Here is a 15,261-nt window from a genome sequence, read left to right as displayed (position 1 = left end):
CAGCAAATTTTACTAAAATCAGTCTGCTACCACCGATTTCAGGAAATGAGGCAACTGGCAAGAGACCTTTGACCAAAGAGTCTGACATATAAAGCTATTAATCTGACCTTGTGAAAAATACTCAAAAGTATAAATGTGTGGATCACTGATTGAGCAGTGGCTCTCGCGGAAGATGAAACCTTATAGAACAGGGCAAGGCCTGAATTATTACGTATTCTGTGCTAAGCTGACAGATCTCTGTTCCACACTGGGCACCTCAGAATTCAGGACACCGGGGAGGCTTGCGGTAAATCATGTTAAATAAACTCATTTCAGCAGTGCTAACCAAGAACTCACTGAGCATGAAATTTAATCTACTTCCAAAGCCCCACGCTAACTTTTACTGTAAATCATGTTCAACTGAGACAGATGACTGTTGCAGGGTGGATTTTTTTTTCAATTATTGATGATTTCGGAATTGGTAATTATAAGGTCAAAAGTATGATGTTATCTACTTGTTGAGTATTCATGAAGAATTGGTGCAGTGCTTCAGTGATATTATACAAACTTTTGAATAATTTCTCTCCTTCAAAGGAAATACCTTAATGGCCTTAGCATGTCTGCAGCAACATTATACCAATTAATTAGTTTTCAAAAGGTTACGATGACAATCTATTTGCGCACAGCAAGCTCCCACAAGCGGCAACTATTGATGCCCACACAAACCATTTTAGTGACTATCATGTTGAATTGTTTGGTGTTTGATTGTCTGCAGAGTGCTCATTGTGTTGTGAATGTGGTGACAGACGAAATGAAACAACAGTAAGGAGTGTAAAGAAGACATTTTAGAAGCATTGACATGAAGTTCCTATTCACACATAGAACGAGGTGACAGTTATCTAGGCACAGTAGAAACAAGGTGTACCCACCTACAAGTTACACTGCAGCAACTCACCCATGCTCCTTCAAAAGCAGTTTTGAAATCCATCTAAAATATAGGAGAGTAGAACCAGGAATAGGCCATTCAGCCCCTCGAGCCTGTTCCATCATTTGTCTATAAACTGTTGTCTCTAACCAGTGACTAATTGGCTAAATAGTGTGGCAACCACCGTGTGTTTTCATCGAGAACATAGGAAAATAGAAACAGGAGTAGGCCATTCAGCCCCTTGAGACTGTTCCACCATTCATGGCTGATCTGTGGCCTAACTTCATATATCTGCCTTTGGCTCATATCCCTTAATACCTTTACTGAACAAAAAAAAACGTATATTTAAAATTAACAACACATCTAACATCTACCATCATTTGCGGGAGAGAGTTCCAAACCTCTCCCACACTTTCTGGGTAGAAATGCTTCCTAACATTTCTCCTGAATGAAAACCGAAAAAACTGCAAATTCTGTAAATCAAAGACAAAAACAGAAGCTGCTGGAAGAGCTCAGCAGGTCTGGCAGCATCTGTGGAAAGAAAAATCAGAGTTAAAGTATTGGGTCAAGTGACCCTTCTTCAGAACTGGTTCCTCTCTAGGATTACGGTCGAGGGTTGATTTGATCAAGGTTTTCAGGCGAGTAGATAGGGCATATTGAGAGAGACTTGAATGGGACTCGTGAGCAAATTCTAAAGTTAGAGCCAGACCTGTTAGGATTGAAATTAGGAAACACATCAGCGTGCAAAAGGCAATAAAATTTGAAAAGCCTTTCTGGGAATGGTAATTTATCAATTATCAATTTCAAACTGAGACTGATAAACTTTGGTAACCAAAGCCTATTAAGGATTTTGGAGCAAACGCAGGCATATGGAACCGAGTCACAGATGAGCCACAATCCCACTGTAGGGTCTAGAATGAAGTTGAGGAGTTGACTCCTACTCGTGCCCCTTTGAACATCAATTTGATTTCTCTTGTGTGATCTCTCAAACATGATGTCAGTTATGAGCAGTACCCATGTTAGAAGTAAGAGTTTATCTACAAATATTAATTTGATGAAGCTACATGGAATAGAGTTTACAGCAATATGATGGGGGTTGATTAGTTCATTTGGTTAGATGGTTGCATTGTAAAGCAGAGTGATGCTAACAGCACAGGTTCATTTCCCATACAGCATGAAGTCACGATGAGGTACTGACTTCTCAACCTCACCTCTTGCCCCAGGCACTGTGACCCTCAGCTTAAACTCACAACCAGTCTTCTGTAAAAGGAGACCATCCCTCTGGGACTATGGTGACTTTCCCAGTGTTCTGTACTTGTTTTATTAAACAAACAAGCACATTTTAAAGCATTAATCACTGCAACCATCATTTAAATGATTGAAGTTTGATTGTTATTATTTTTCTGTCCTGCTGGGGTGTGTATTGTCCTGGATTCAGAATTAACTCTCGTGCTGTTTTGTTTGAATTGTAGACACTAGTGGGCTAGACAAGGAGCTCCTAAGAGCAAATACTTGGGGATTTATTGGCTGCCTTTCTACCGTCCAGTTTAATGGGATCACACCACTGAAGGCTGCCTTACGTCATCCCAACACAGCACCAATCACTGTCAAGGGCAATTTGGCTGAGTCAAGGTGTGGAGTTTCAGGATCAGCTGGTTCAAGGGCAATCACCACAACCCATCCACTTGCAGGTAATTTCCTCCTGTTTGAAGATAATGCCATCAGTTAATTTGAAAGGTTTTTGCTGAGAATTGCATAGAATTTTCACCGCAGACATGGTCCAAGTACTCAATGGAATCCTTTATCCTTCCCTTACCCATCTCACTCTATCGACCTTCTATTCCCCTCTGTCTTGTGTTTATCTAGCTTGGCCTTAGAAGTATCCATAGCATTAACCTCAAACATTCTGTGTGGGTGATAAATTCCACGTTCTCTCCAATCTTTAGGAAATAAAAGTTTCTTCTGAATTTTCTGTTGGACTTCTTTGTGACTATCTTATATTGATGGCCTCTAACTTTGCTCTAACCTACAAGTACAAACACTCTCTCTGCATTCCCCGAAACCTTCCATAAATGCAAAGAGCATTTACAGACCATTACTTAAGCTTTTCTTTTTAAGATAAAATTTACCAAGCCTTTTGGGTCTTTCCTCATAGTGTTCTGATCCCAGCGGATTTTGCTACTGTTAGTTCCTTGAAAGTGGAGTCGCAGGTAGATAGGATGGTGAAGAAGGCGTTTGGTATGTTTACCTTTATTGGTCAGAGCATTGAGTGTCGGAGTTGAGAAGTCATGTTGCAGATGTGCAGGACATTGGTTAGGTCACTTTTGGAATACTGCGTTCAATTCTGGCCTCTCTGTTGTGAGACTTGAAAGGGTTCAGAGAAGATTTACAAGGATTTTGATGGGATTTGAGCTATAGGGAGAGGCTGAATAGGCTGGAGCTATTTTCCCTGGAGCATCAGAGGCTGTCGGGGGACTTTAAAGAAGTTTGTTAAGTCATGAGGGGCATGGATAGTGTGAATAGTCAAGGTTTTTCCCCAGGGTAGAGGAATCCAAAACTAGAGGGCATGGTTTAAGGTGAGAGGGGAAGATTGAAAAGATACCTAAGGGACAACTTTTTAACGCAGAGGGTGATACATGTATGGAATGTACTGCCAGAGGAAGTGGTGGCAGCTGGTACAATTACAACATTTAAAAGGCATCTGGATGGGTATATGAATAGGAAGGGTTCAGAGGGATATGAGCCAAATGCTGGCAAATGGGGCTAGATTTATTTAGAATATCTGGTCATCATGGACAAGTTGGACCGAAGGATCTGTTTCCGTGCTGTACCACTCTATGACTCTATGATTCTAAGTCAGATCCCAAAGTGGAATCTGGCTCGATAGACCCAAACTACTTTTTTCCAGTGGAAGTCAGATACTGAACAGATTCATAAGAGACTGTCAGTATACTGTCAACATAAAGATTAAATGTATTAAATGTATATGAAGATAAATTGAAGAGGTTGAGACTGTTCTCCTTGGAGAAAGGAAAATTGAAAGGAGATTTGATAGAAGTTTTCAAAATTTTGAGTGCACTGGATGGAATAATAAAAGGGCATAGATTTGAAGTGATGTACCAACAAAGAATGATGTGAGAAAAAAAAACTTCTTCACACAAAAGTAGCTAGGGTATGGAGTGCACTCCCTGGAAATGTGGTGGAGGCAGGTTCAGTTGAGGCATTCAAGAGCACATTGGATGATTCACCAGGCCAGGCAGCATCAGAGGAGCAGGAAAGTTGATGTTTCAGATTGGGTCCCTTCTTCAGAAATGTCAACTTTCCTGCTCCTCTAATGCTGCCTGGCCTACTGTGTTCTTCCAGCTCCACACTGTAGTGTGTCTGACTCCAGCATCTGCACTTCTAGCTATCTCCGTATTAGATGATTATTTGGGTAGAAATGGTGTGCAGGGATTTGGAGAAAAGGCGGGAAGTTGACACGAGGGAACAGGACCAGTGCAAGCACTGTGGGATGGATGGCCTCTCCTGTGCTGTAACAATTCTGTAATTCCATGAAGAGGCACCATTATGGTCACATAAAGGCTTCTCGCTCAGGCTGTGGTAGCTGTAATCAGTTTCTGTTCTGTGAATTTATGTCCATTCACAAGATCCTGTTTTCCTTAAGCTGGTATCTCTGTCTGAGACACCCAAAATGTGTTAAGTACTAGACTTACTATGACTCTAATTCAAAGCAAATACATGAGTCCCTTAAACTCAGCATCAAATAGACTGGCCTCCAGCTTCTGGCACCCACAGATACAAACTGACTGACAAACTGGCTATAAGTACTGGCCTGGCTGGTGCTGCTCACATCTAAAGAAAATAAATAAGAAAGGTAGCTCTTTCACCTCTCAGTCAGAAGGTTTTGGTTTCAAAGCCAACCCCAAAGACCTGAACAGAAAAATCTAGGTTGAAGTTGCAGTGCAGTTCTGAGAGAGTGCTACATTGTCAGAGGTACCAACAATCAAATGAAATATTACAGGAAAGACCAGTCTGCGTTCTCAGGAGTAAATGAAAGATCCATGGTGCTGTTTCCATGGAGAGAAGGACAATTCTCTCTGGTCAATATTTAGTCCTCAATCAATATTCCAAAGAAAAACAAATTATCTGGCTAGTAAACATTGTGAGACCTTGCTTTCTACAGATTGGTTGTTGTGTTTCTTATATTGGAACTGTGACTACAATTCATTCGTACTTCATTAACTGTAAAGCACTTTAGGATGTCATGTGTTTAAGAAAGATGCTATATAAATGCAAAGTTTACCCCTCCTCTTTCCATTTTCAGCGCTCTCTTGCTGGTTGCCTTCACTGTTGTTTGATCTTAGCTAAGCTGGGCTAGTTAAATTCTAAAACAATTATAAGATGTGTAGTTAGTTTCCACTTAAGCCCTTACCTACCCCCCAATTCATCTTTGGATAGTGACATTGCATTGCTCCATGGTTTGCTTCTCTCATCCACATTATGGCTTGTGTTGTTTGGTGAACTGAGGAGTCTATGATCCCCTGAACCGAGCCCCCCCCCCCCCCCCCCAAACTCCCTGGTTGTGTTCTCCCCCATGATAACTCACTTGCCCCAAAAAGTTCAAGCGTTCCAACCTGCATAAACCGAGGTTTGGGCCGTGCAGTCAAGGAGCAAGCTTGATTGAGTTTTTGTTTTCCTCCTTCTGCCAGCAGATGGCACTGTGCAACAACCTAAGCCTGCATTATCTTTAAAGTCTGGTGAACCAAGCAATAATATCCAGTCATCCCTTCCCTCATTTCTGAGTTATCTTAAGGATTTCATATAAAAAGTATTGGAACTCTCTCCTGCAAACCTCAATTGAGATTCGATCATCTGTTAAGTTTAAATCTGAGCTTACTGGACTTTAATGAATGACATTAATATTAAGGAATCTAGGGCAACGCGAGTATGAGAGTTCAACACAGACTCAAACCTCGATTCAATAAGATCTGCTTCATACTTCAATCTCGCCTTTAGCCACCATCTTGATGAATGGCAAAACAGGCTGGAAGGGACAAATGACCTACTCCTAGTCCTAAATCCTATGCTCCTACAACTCTTTTAATGAACAAAAGTCTGCCAACTTCTGTCTTTCTTTTATTCTTTCTTGGGATATGGGCATTGCTGGCAAGACCAGTATTTGTTGCTCATCCCTGATTGGTCTTTGAACTAGTGAGCTTACAAGGCCACTTCAGAAGGTGGTTAAAGGTCAGCTGCTTTGCTATGGGCCTGGAGCCATCTGGAGGCCAGAGCAAGTAAGCATGGCAGATTTCCTTCCCTAAAAAATGCTAGTGAATCAGACAGTTGATGATAATTCATGGTCACAATTCAGCTTGCTTTTGCTTCAAGATTTTTTTGCTCCATACCCTGCCATAGTGAGATTTGAACCCACATCCCCAGATGTTATCAGTATGTTTCTGTCTCTTTCTAAATATACCCAACAAGTGGTCCTGGGACAACACTGAACCCTGGATTAAATAAACAAACACCTTCTCACCACAGTCTGAAACTTCCCCAGTGAGAGAAATAATTTTTAGGATCTAGTGGGTTACCTCTTTGAGAATTTTATCTGTTTTCAGTGAGATCGCATCTCATTTTTGGAAACTCGCGGAAATGTAGGCCTAGTCTACCCAACCTTTCCTACTGGACAGTCCATTCATCACGGGACCTTGTCTTGTGAACCTTCATCGCACTCCCGCCAGGGCATGCATGTGCAAGCATAGCCTTGCACTGTAAACTTACCCTGTTGACTAAAGTCCTACATTGTACTCCAGGAATCCTGGGTTGAGTATGTAAAGACAAGAGAAATCCCAGCTCTGTGAAACATGTTTAACAATGGCCACTCGCACTTCCTATTTTCAGTGAGGCAGGGGGAGTGGATGGTGAAAATTGGGAGTTGAGGAAAACCTAAGACGTTGTCAGTTCCAGGTAGACCAAACAGAAAGCCTGCCCCAGGACTCCAGCATTGTAGTTAAAATTCAAAGAAAAAGGGTTAAAACATAAAACATTCCTCCCTCTCTCTCCATGCCCCTTCCATGCTCACCAATAACCATGGCTCTTCAAATTTCCTTTACCAACCAATGCCCATATGTCCATCCCTCATAGCCACTACGTCACCTACCTATCCACCATGGCACTTCATAGCCCTTCTGTGCCCAATCATAAATGAAGTTATTTGGTTATTAATGATATCACTATTGAAAAAGAAACACACTCTCATTCATACAAAATAATATCCAATACACTGAAACTGCTTCGACAAATCTCTGATGGAAACAAACATTTCACTGAAGTGCTTCATCCCTGATGTCAACAACCATTCCCATTCAATAAACAGCTGGAGTTGTCCATCAACAGGCACGCCATTGCGAAAATGATAGTTTGAGAAATCAATCATGCAGCACAAGTCCTATAATGACTGTATAAACAGGCACTCTGAAGTACCAAACGTTGTTGTTTTAACTGGACAATGTCATGGCAACTTTTGCAGTCTAAATGACTTTATGCATTTCTTACTCCCAAACGCTCTTTTTTTCACAATGCCAAAGGATACCTGACATAAACCAAAAGTTTTAGTGTTTTACCTGAATTAACTCCAGGCTTTTATTGAATTCAAATTTCACCATCTGCCATGGCAAAATTCAAACCCAGGTTTCCAGAACATTACCAGGGTGTGAGGATGAATAGTCTAATGATAATACCCAAAGCCATCAACTCCCCAAATGCTGTCAGATGCAAAGGCAGTGGGTGCAGTGATGATGGTTGTATAACACTTGTTACAAGTTAGAATACGTGCACCAGAGGTTTGGTTGAACTGAAAGTAATAGGATCACAGGAAGAGCACAGAACAGGCTATTCGAACTCTTGTGTTCATGCTAGCTCTCTGCAAGGGCAAATTACCTCATCCCATTCACCTATCTTTTCCTGGTAAATTTCTTTCTTAAAGATAATTACGAAAGTTCCCTTTGAAAGTGCCATCCACCACACTCTTAGACACATCTTTGAGATCGTCATCACTAGGGAAAAATGTTTTCCCACATATCGCTTCAGGTTCTTTTACCAATCATTTTAAATTGGTGTCATATCATTCGCTATAATTAATTAGTGGGTATGATCAATGAAGTAATTTGTGAATTGCTGGCAACCTTCACTTTCACCCTTGGAGGGTAATCTGATAGAGCAGTTTGTCCTCCCAGCAAGGAAACCAATCAATTTTCAGTAATGAAACTGATGAGGAGGTATATTATTTATAATGCAGAGTTGATCAGCTTTAGCAGATAACAGACAAGGCTGAATGTGAGAATTACTAACAATTGATCTGTTTTTATTTTCTGATCCCAACTGACAGTAATTCTGGACAAGTCAGATCCCAGAGTGAAACCTGGTTTGATAGAATATAAGTTCAATGTTTGCAGTTTTGTTTTTAGTGATCGTTAGACACTGAACATAATTAAGCAAAACAATACATTGATAGTGTAGCAATACATTACCACAATCAGCAAAAAGAACGATGCACCCCTTTCCAGTAATATCCTTTAGAGATACTCAATCCCAGTCAAGTATCACTCTCATCTTAACTCTTTACAGATCTGAGAATCTGAGTTCCTTTTCATTTCTTTCTGACTTCTGAAAATTCTTACAACTCCAAGATTCTGTCTCTCTGCTGATATAAATCTGTTCTTTAGAGATTCCACACCTTTGCCTCAGATATCTGTGGGAGCCGGGTTTTTTTAGTGTATTTAAAGTTGAGGTTTATACATTTTGGATTATCAGAGGTCTGAAGGATTATAGGGTCAGTGTCCATAAAAGGCATTGAAGTGTTCGACAGCCATGGTCGTATTAAATGGCAGAGAAAGCTTGATGGGCTGAATGGCCTACTCCTTTTTCAATGTTTCTATGCTCTTTTGAACTGAATTAAAGCTACTAGTGACCCCTGATGTTTTGTTTTCCTGTACGTCATTAAACTCAGCTTTGTAAACACTTCTCCTATTCACACAGAAATGTTTGTAAAATCCAGTAGGTCTGATAGCTTCAGTGGAGAGAGAAACAGAGTTAACATTTCAAGTCTGGTATGATTCATCTTTAGAACTCAACATGCTGACGAGGAGTCATATCAGACTCAAAATGTTAATTCTTTCTCTCTTCCTTCGCAGATACTGCCACAGCTGCCGAGTTTCTTTAGTATTCTCCATGTTTGTTTCAGATTTCCAGCATCAGCAGTATTTTACCTTCATCTATTAAACCCACAAGTAGCCTTCTGGTTACTAGTGTCGCATACATGCTTGACAATGATGTGTTTAGTTCACTGTTCCAAATGACTTTCTGACCTCTTTACTTTGAAATAGTCACAGAATTGAAACCTACTTTAAAACACAAGTTTCCAAATTATGACAAAAATATTACACACCTTTATCGCAGATTTTAGAATGATTAAAACCGGAGGTAGGTTTGTGATCTATTTTAAACCAAAAGTGATAGGCTTTTGGGCAGAGCAGATGTTTTCTACTCACGATCAACTTTTAGTATCCTCATTGACAAACTATTGAAAACTGCCTTTATTTTGTGCGAATCCTGATAAGATTCCATCAGATGCATTGTTCTGCAGATCACACACAGGAAAATTCTGGTTGAAAACATGCTGAGTAAATCAATGTTGCCTTTGCCTTCTGTATTTGAAATCTCACTTGGAAAGTTAGTTTAATGTTTTCAAAATGGGTACCGGTGACAGTGAGATAAAATGAACATCAACTTGCATCAGTCTATTCTTTTCACATCATTCTTCACTTTTGCACAAAACCTGGATAAATCTATTGTAAGCAATTCTGTGTCACAACTTTTGGCTGAAACTGTATATAAAAAAAAGACCTCTCCTATGGCATGTGCTGTTGAGTGGAGACTAATAAAAAAATGATATTGAATTTCATAAGCCAGCACTTCAAATCTGCAGCAAAATATTGAAGCTGTGTTCCTGACACACAATTTTGCTTTACCTGATCATACCGCATGTCTATCTGATGGGGCAATACTAATATTATCCTTCATAATGTAGAAATTAGGGTGTGGATAACATGGTATTCAAAGATCAACAAACGAACGAAAATGAGAAGAGGGAGGGTTATTACACGACTGAAGGTGTTATATCTGAATGCACACAGTATAAGGAATAAGGTAAATGAGCTTGTGGCGCAGATCAAAACTGGCATGTATGACGTGGTAGGCATCACGGAGACGTGGCTGCAAGAGGATCAGGATTGGGAACTGAATATCCAAGGATATACGTTCTAACGAAAAGATAGGCAGGTGGGCCGAGGGGGTGGGGTTGCCTTATTAGTGAGAAATGAAATTAAATCAATAGGAAAAAGATGAAGTAGGGTCAGATGGTGTAGAATCTGTGTGGGTAGAATTGATGAACCGCAAAGGTAAAAAAAGCAGAGTTGGGGTTGGGTACAGGCCTCCAAACAGTAGTCAAGAGCTCGGGCGCAAGATACCAGGAGATAGAAAAGGTGTGTAAGAAAGACAAAGTCACAGTGATCATGGGGGATTTCAATATGCAGGTGGACTGGGAAAATCATGTTGGTAGTGGATGGCAAGAAAAAGAGTTTGTGGAATGTCTACAAGATGGCTTTTTGGAGCAGCTCGTGGTGGAGTCCTCAAGGGAACAGACAATACTGGATTTAGTGTTGTGCAATGAGGCAGACTTGATAAGGGAGCTTAAGGTAAAGGAACCCTTAGGAGGCAGTGATCATAAGATAATAGAATTTACTCTGCAATTTGAGAGGGAGAAGATAGAATCAGAGGTAACAGTATTACAACTCAATAAAGGCGACTACAGAGGCATGAGGGAGGAGCTGGGCAGAATTGACTGGAAGAGGAGCCTAGAAGGAAAGAGAGTGAAACAGCAATGGCAGGAGTTTCTGGGAGTAATTCAGGAGACACAGCAAAAATTCATCCCTAAGAAAAAGAAGCATGGTACAGGGAGGATGAGGCAACCATGACTGACTAAGGAAGTCAGGGATAGCATAAAAGCAAACAGAAAGTATATAATGTGGCAAAGGGCAGTGGGAAACCAGAGGACTGGGATGCTTACAAAGACCAACAAAGGGCAACAAAAAAAGAAATAAGGAGGGAGAAGATTAAATATGAGGGTAAGCTAGCCAGTAATACAAATGAAGACTGTAAGAGTTTCTTTAGGTATATAAAGGGCAAAAGAGAGGCAAAAGTGGACGTTAGACCACTGGAAAATGATGGTGGAGAGATGGTAGTGGGGAACAAGGAAATGGCTGAGGAACTGAATAATTACTTTGCATCAGTCTTCACAGTGGAAGACATGAGTAATCTCCCAAAAATTCAAGAGAGTCAGGGGGCAGAGCTGAGTATGGTGACCATCACCAAGGAAAAGGTGCTGGTAAAACTGATAGGCCTGAAGGTGGATAAATCACCTGGACCGGATGGACTACACCCCAGAGTTTAAAGGAGATAGCTGAAGAGATAATGGAAGCGTTAGTGGTGATCTTTCAGGAATCGCTAGAGTCAGGGAGGGTCCTAGAGGACTGGAAATTCGCTAACGTGACACCCCTGTTTAAAAAGGGAGTAAGGCAAAAGACGGAAAATTACAGGCCGATAGCCTAACTTTGTTCATAGGTAAAATTTTGGAGTCCATTGTAAAGGATGAGATTTCTGAATATTTGGAAATATATTGTAAAACAGGGCAAAGTCAGCATGGTTTCATTAAGGGGAGGTCATGCCTGACAAATCTGCTAGAATTCTTTGAGGAAGTGATGAGCAGGGTAAACCAAGGAGAGCCAATGGATGTTATCTACCTGGACTTCAAGAAGGCCTTTGATAAGGTGCCACACAGAAGGCTGCTGAGTAAGATAAGGGCCCACGGTGTTAGAGGCAAGGTGCTAGCATGGATAGAAGATTGGCTGTCTGGAAGAAAGCAAAGAGTGGGGATAAAGCAGGTGACAGCCGGTGACAAGTGGTGTTCCGCAAGGGTCAGTGCTGAGAACCACAACTTTTCATTTTGTACATTAACGATCTAGATGAAGGAGCTGTGGGCATTCTGGCTACATTTGCAGACGATACAAAGATAGGTGGAGGGACAGGTAGTATTGAGGAGGTGATAAGGATGCAGAAGGACTTGGATAGGTTAGGAGAGTGTGCAAAGAAGTGGCAAATGGAGTACAACATGGGAAAGTGTGAGGTCATGCACTTTGGTAAGAAGAATAAAAACATGGACTATTTTCTAAATAGGGAGAAAATTCAGAAGTCTGAAGTGCAAAGAGATTTGAGAGTTCTCATCCAGGATTCTGTCAAGGTAAACTTGCAGGTTGAGTCAGTATTCATGAAGGCAAATGCAATGTTGGCATTTATTTTGAGACGACTTGAATATAAAAGCAGGGATGTACTACTGAGGCTTTATAAGGCTCTGGTCAGGCTACATTTGGAGTATTGTGTGCAGTTTTGGGCCCCATATCTCTGGAAGGATGTACTGGCCCTGGAGCAGGTTCAGAGGAGGTTCATAAGAATGGTCCCAGGAATGAAAAGCTTAACGTATGAGGAATGTTTGAAGACTCTGGGACTATACTCATTGGAGTTTAGAAGGATGAGGGGGGATCTAATTGAAACTTTCAGAATACTGAATGGCCTGGACAAAGTGGATGTTGGGAAGATGCTTCCATTGGTCGAAGAGACTAGGACCCGAGGGCACAGCCTCTGAGTAAAGGGAAGACCTTTTAGAATGGAGATAAGGAGAAACTACTTCAGCCAGAGAGTGGTGAATCTATGGAATTCACTGCCACAGAAGGCTGTGGAGGCCAGGTCATTGAGTACATTTAAGACTGAGATAGATAGGTTCTTGATTATCAAGGGGATCAAGGGTTACGGGGAGAAAGCAGAATGGGGTTGAGAAATTTATCAGCCATGATTGAATGGTGGAGCAGACTCGATGGGCCAAATGGCCTAATTTCTGCTCCTATGTCTTATGGTCTTATATTTACAACAGCTCACTAATACATACAAATATTACATTCACAGGCACATCTGAGCCTAACATCAAACTATTCAATTATAAAGAGTAGCATGTTTCCATCAGCATGTCATGCTTCAAGTGGCCCAAGTCAAGGTGGAGTCTGAGACCTTCATACTCTCAAGACTACATTGTATGATACAGTGATGATATCAGAAGCATATCCCTGTGTCCTGATCATGAGATATAACACTACAGAAAAATTTTGAATTAAGATTAAGATATAAACAAATTAACCAGTTACTTCACATATCTCGGCCCAACCTCTGAAATTCCCTATAATTCTTTCCATCTCCACCCTTTTCATCATTAAAATGCTCTGCCAATCCTATCTCTTTGACCAAGCTCCTGTGCACATTCTCAAATACCTCTTTGATGTGGCTTGCTGCGTGCAAAACGATTTGCAACATATTAATACATTAAAAGCATTCTAAAAACAGACATCCTTTTTGGAAACCACATAGCCACCATCAGTCACTGGGAGAAAAACAGATTTGCATTCATCTAGTTCCTTTCCCAGTCTCAGGATATCCAAAAGCACTGGAAGAGTTATTGAATTACATTTGGAGTATGATCACTGCTAAGATGTAGGAAATATACATTGGCACAGTGCTAGGGGCAGCACAGTGGCTCAGTGGTTAGCACTGCTGCCTCACAGCACCAGGGAGCCAAGTTTGATTCCACCCTCGGGCGACTGTCTGTGTGGAGTTTGCACATTCTCCCTGTGTCTGCGTGGGTTCCCTCTGGGTGCTCTGGTTTCCTCCCACTGTCCAAAGATGTGCAGGGTAGGTGGATTGGCCATGCTAAATTGCCCCTAGCGTCCAGGGATGTTTAGGTTAGGGGGGTTAAACATGGGGAAATGCAGGGGTAGGGGAATGAGTCTGGATGGAATGCTCTTTGGAGGGGCAGTGTGGACTTGTTGGGCCGAATGTCTCATTTCCACACTGTAGGGATTCTACGATAATGAGGAAATTAGTTAAGTAGAGAGATGAAGACGCTGGGAACGTTTTCCATAGAGAAGAGAAAATTAAGAAGACATCTCATAGGGACACTCAAAATCACAAGTGGACCTGGTAGAAGAATTTAGAATGAGAAAGTGCAAATGATAAAGCTGAAGCATTCACAGCCATCTTCAGCCAGAAGTGCTGATCCATCTCGTCTCCTTCAGTCGTCCCCAGCATCACAGATTCCAGTGTTCGGTCAATTTGATTCACTCTACATGATATCAAGAGACACTGGATACTACAAAGACTATGGGCCCTGACAATGTTCCGCCAATAGTATTGAAGGCTTGTACTCCAGAATGTGCCACTCCCCTAGACAAACTATTCCAGTACAGTTATAACACCGGCATCAACGCAACAATGTAGAAAATTACACAAAAAGGAGGACAAATCCACCCCGGACAATTACCGCCCCATCAGTCTACTCTCGATCATCAGTAAAGTGATGGAAGGTGTCATCAACAGTGCTATCAAACAGACCCTACTCAGCAATAACTCACTCAGTGACGCCTAGTTTGGGTTCCACCAGGGCCACTCAGCTCCTGATCTCATTACAGCCTTGATTCAAACATGGACAAATGAGCTGAATTCCAGAGGTGAGGTGAGAGTGACCGCCCTTGACATCAAGGCCACATTTGACCAAGTGTGGCAACAAAGAGACCTAACAAAACTGGAATCAATGGGTATCGGGGGAAAATTCTCCACTGGTTGGAGTTATTTCTGGCACGTAGGAAGATAATAGTGTTTGTTGAAGGTCAGTTATTTCAGCTCCAGGACATTGCCACAAGAGTTCAACAGCATAGTGTCCTCAGCCCAACTGCTGTTAGTTGCTTCATCAATGATCTTCCCCGCATCATAAGGTCAGAAATGGGAATGTTCACCGATGATTGCACAATACTCCGTACCATTCACAACTCCTCAGGTACTGAAGCAGTCCGTGTTTAAATGCAACAAAACTCCTGTGGACAATATCCAGGCTTGGGCTGACAGGTGGCAGGTAACATTCATGCCACACAACTGTCGGGCAATAAGTGACAATCTAACTGTCACCCCTTCACGTTCAATGTTGTTACCATGACTGAATTCCTCACTACCAGCATCCTGGGGGTTAACAATGACCATAAACTCAGCTAAACTTGCCACATAAACACAGTGGCTACAAGACCAGATCAGGGACATGGAATACTGTGGCAAGTGACTCATCTTCTGTCTCCCCAAAGACTGCCCACTATCCATAAGGCACAAGTCAGGAGCATGTTGGAACTCTCTAATTGCCTGGATGGATG

At 41.6% G+C, this 15,261-nt stretch overlaps 1 protein-coding gene across 1 annotated transcript in view; it reads left to right on the top strand.

The window, feature by feature from the left end:
- LOC109936326 (contactin-associated protein-like 5) overlaps nt 1–15,261 on the top strand; it is a 767,761-nt gene that overhangs the window by 726,704 nt on the left and 25,796 nt on the right. Inside the window, exon 16 of the mRNA XM_048599257.1 lies at nt 2,377–2,595. Coding sequence (XP_048455214.1) covers nt 2,377–2,595 — 219 coding nt within the window. The remainder of the gene's footprint in view (nt 1–2,376; nt 2,596–15,261) is intronic.

This window comes from Rhincodon typus, chromosome 7 (genome assembly GCF_021869965.1).
Source record: "Rhincodon typus isolate 14 chromosome 7, sRhiTyp1.1, whole genome shotgun sequence".
NCBI classification, from domain to species: domain Eukaryota; kingdom Metazoa; phylum Chordata; class Chondrichthyes; order Orectolobiformes; family Rhincodontidae; genus Rhincodon; species Rhincodon typus.
The sequence above is the reverse complement of the archived record's forward strand: the minus strand, read 5'-3'. Positions and strand labels throughout refer to the sequence as shown.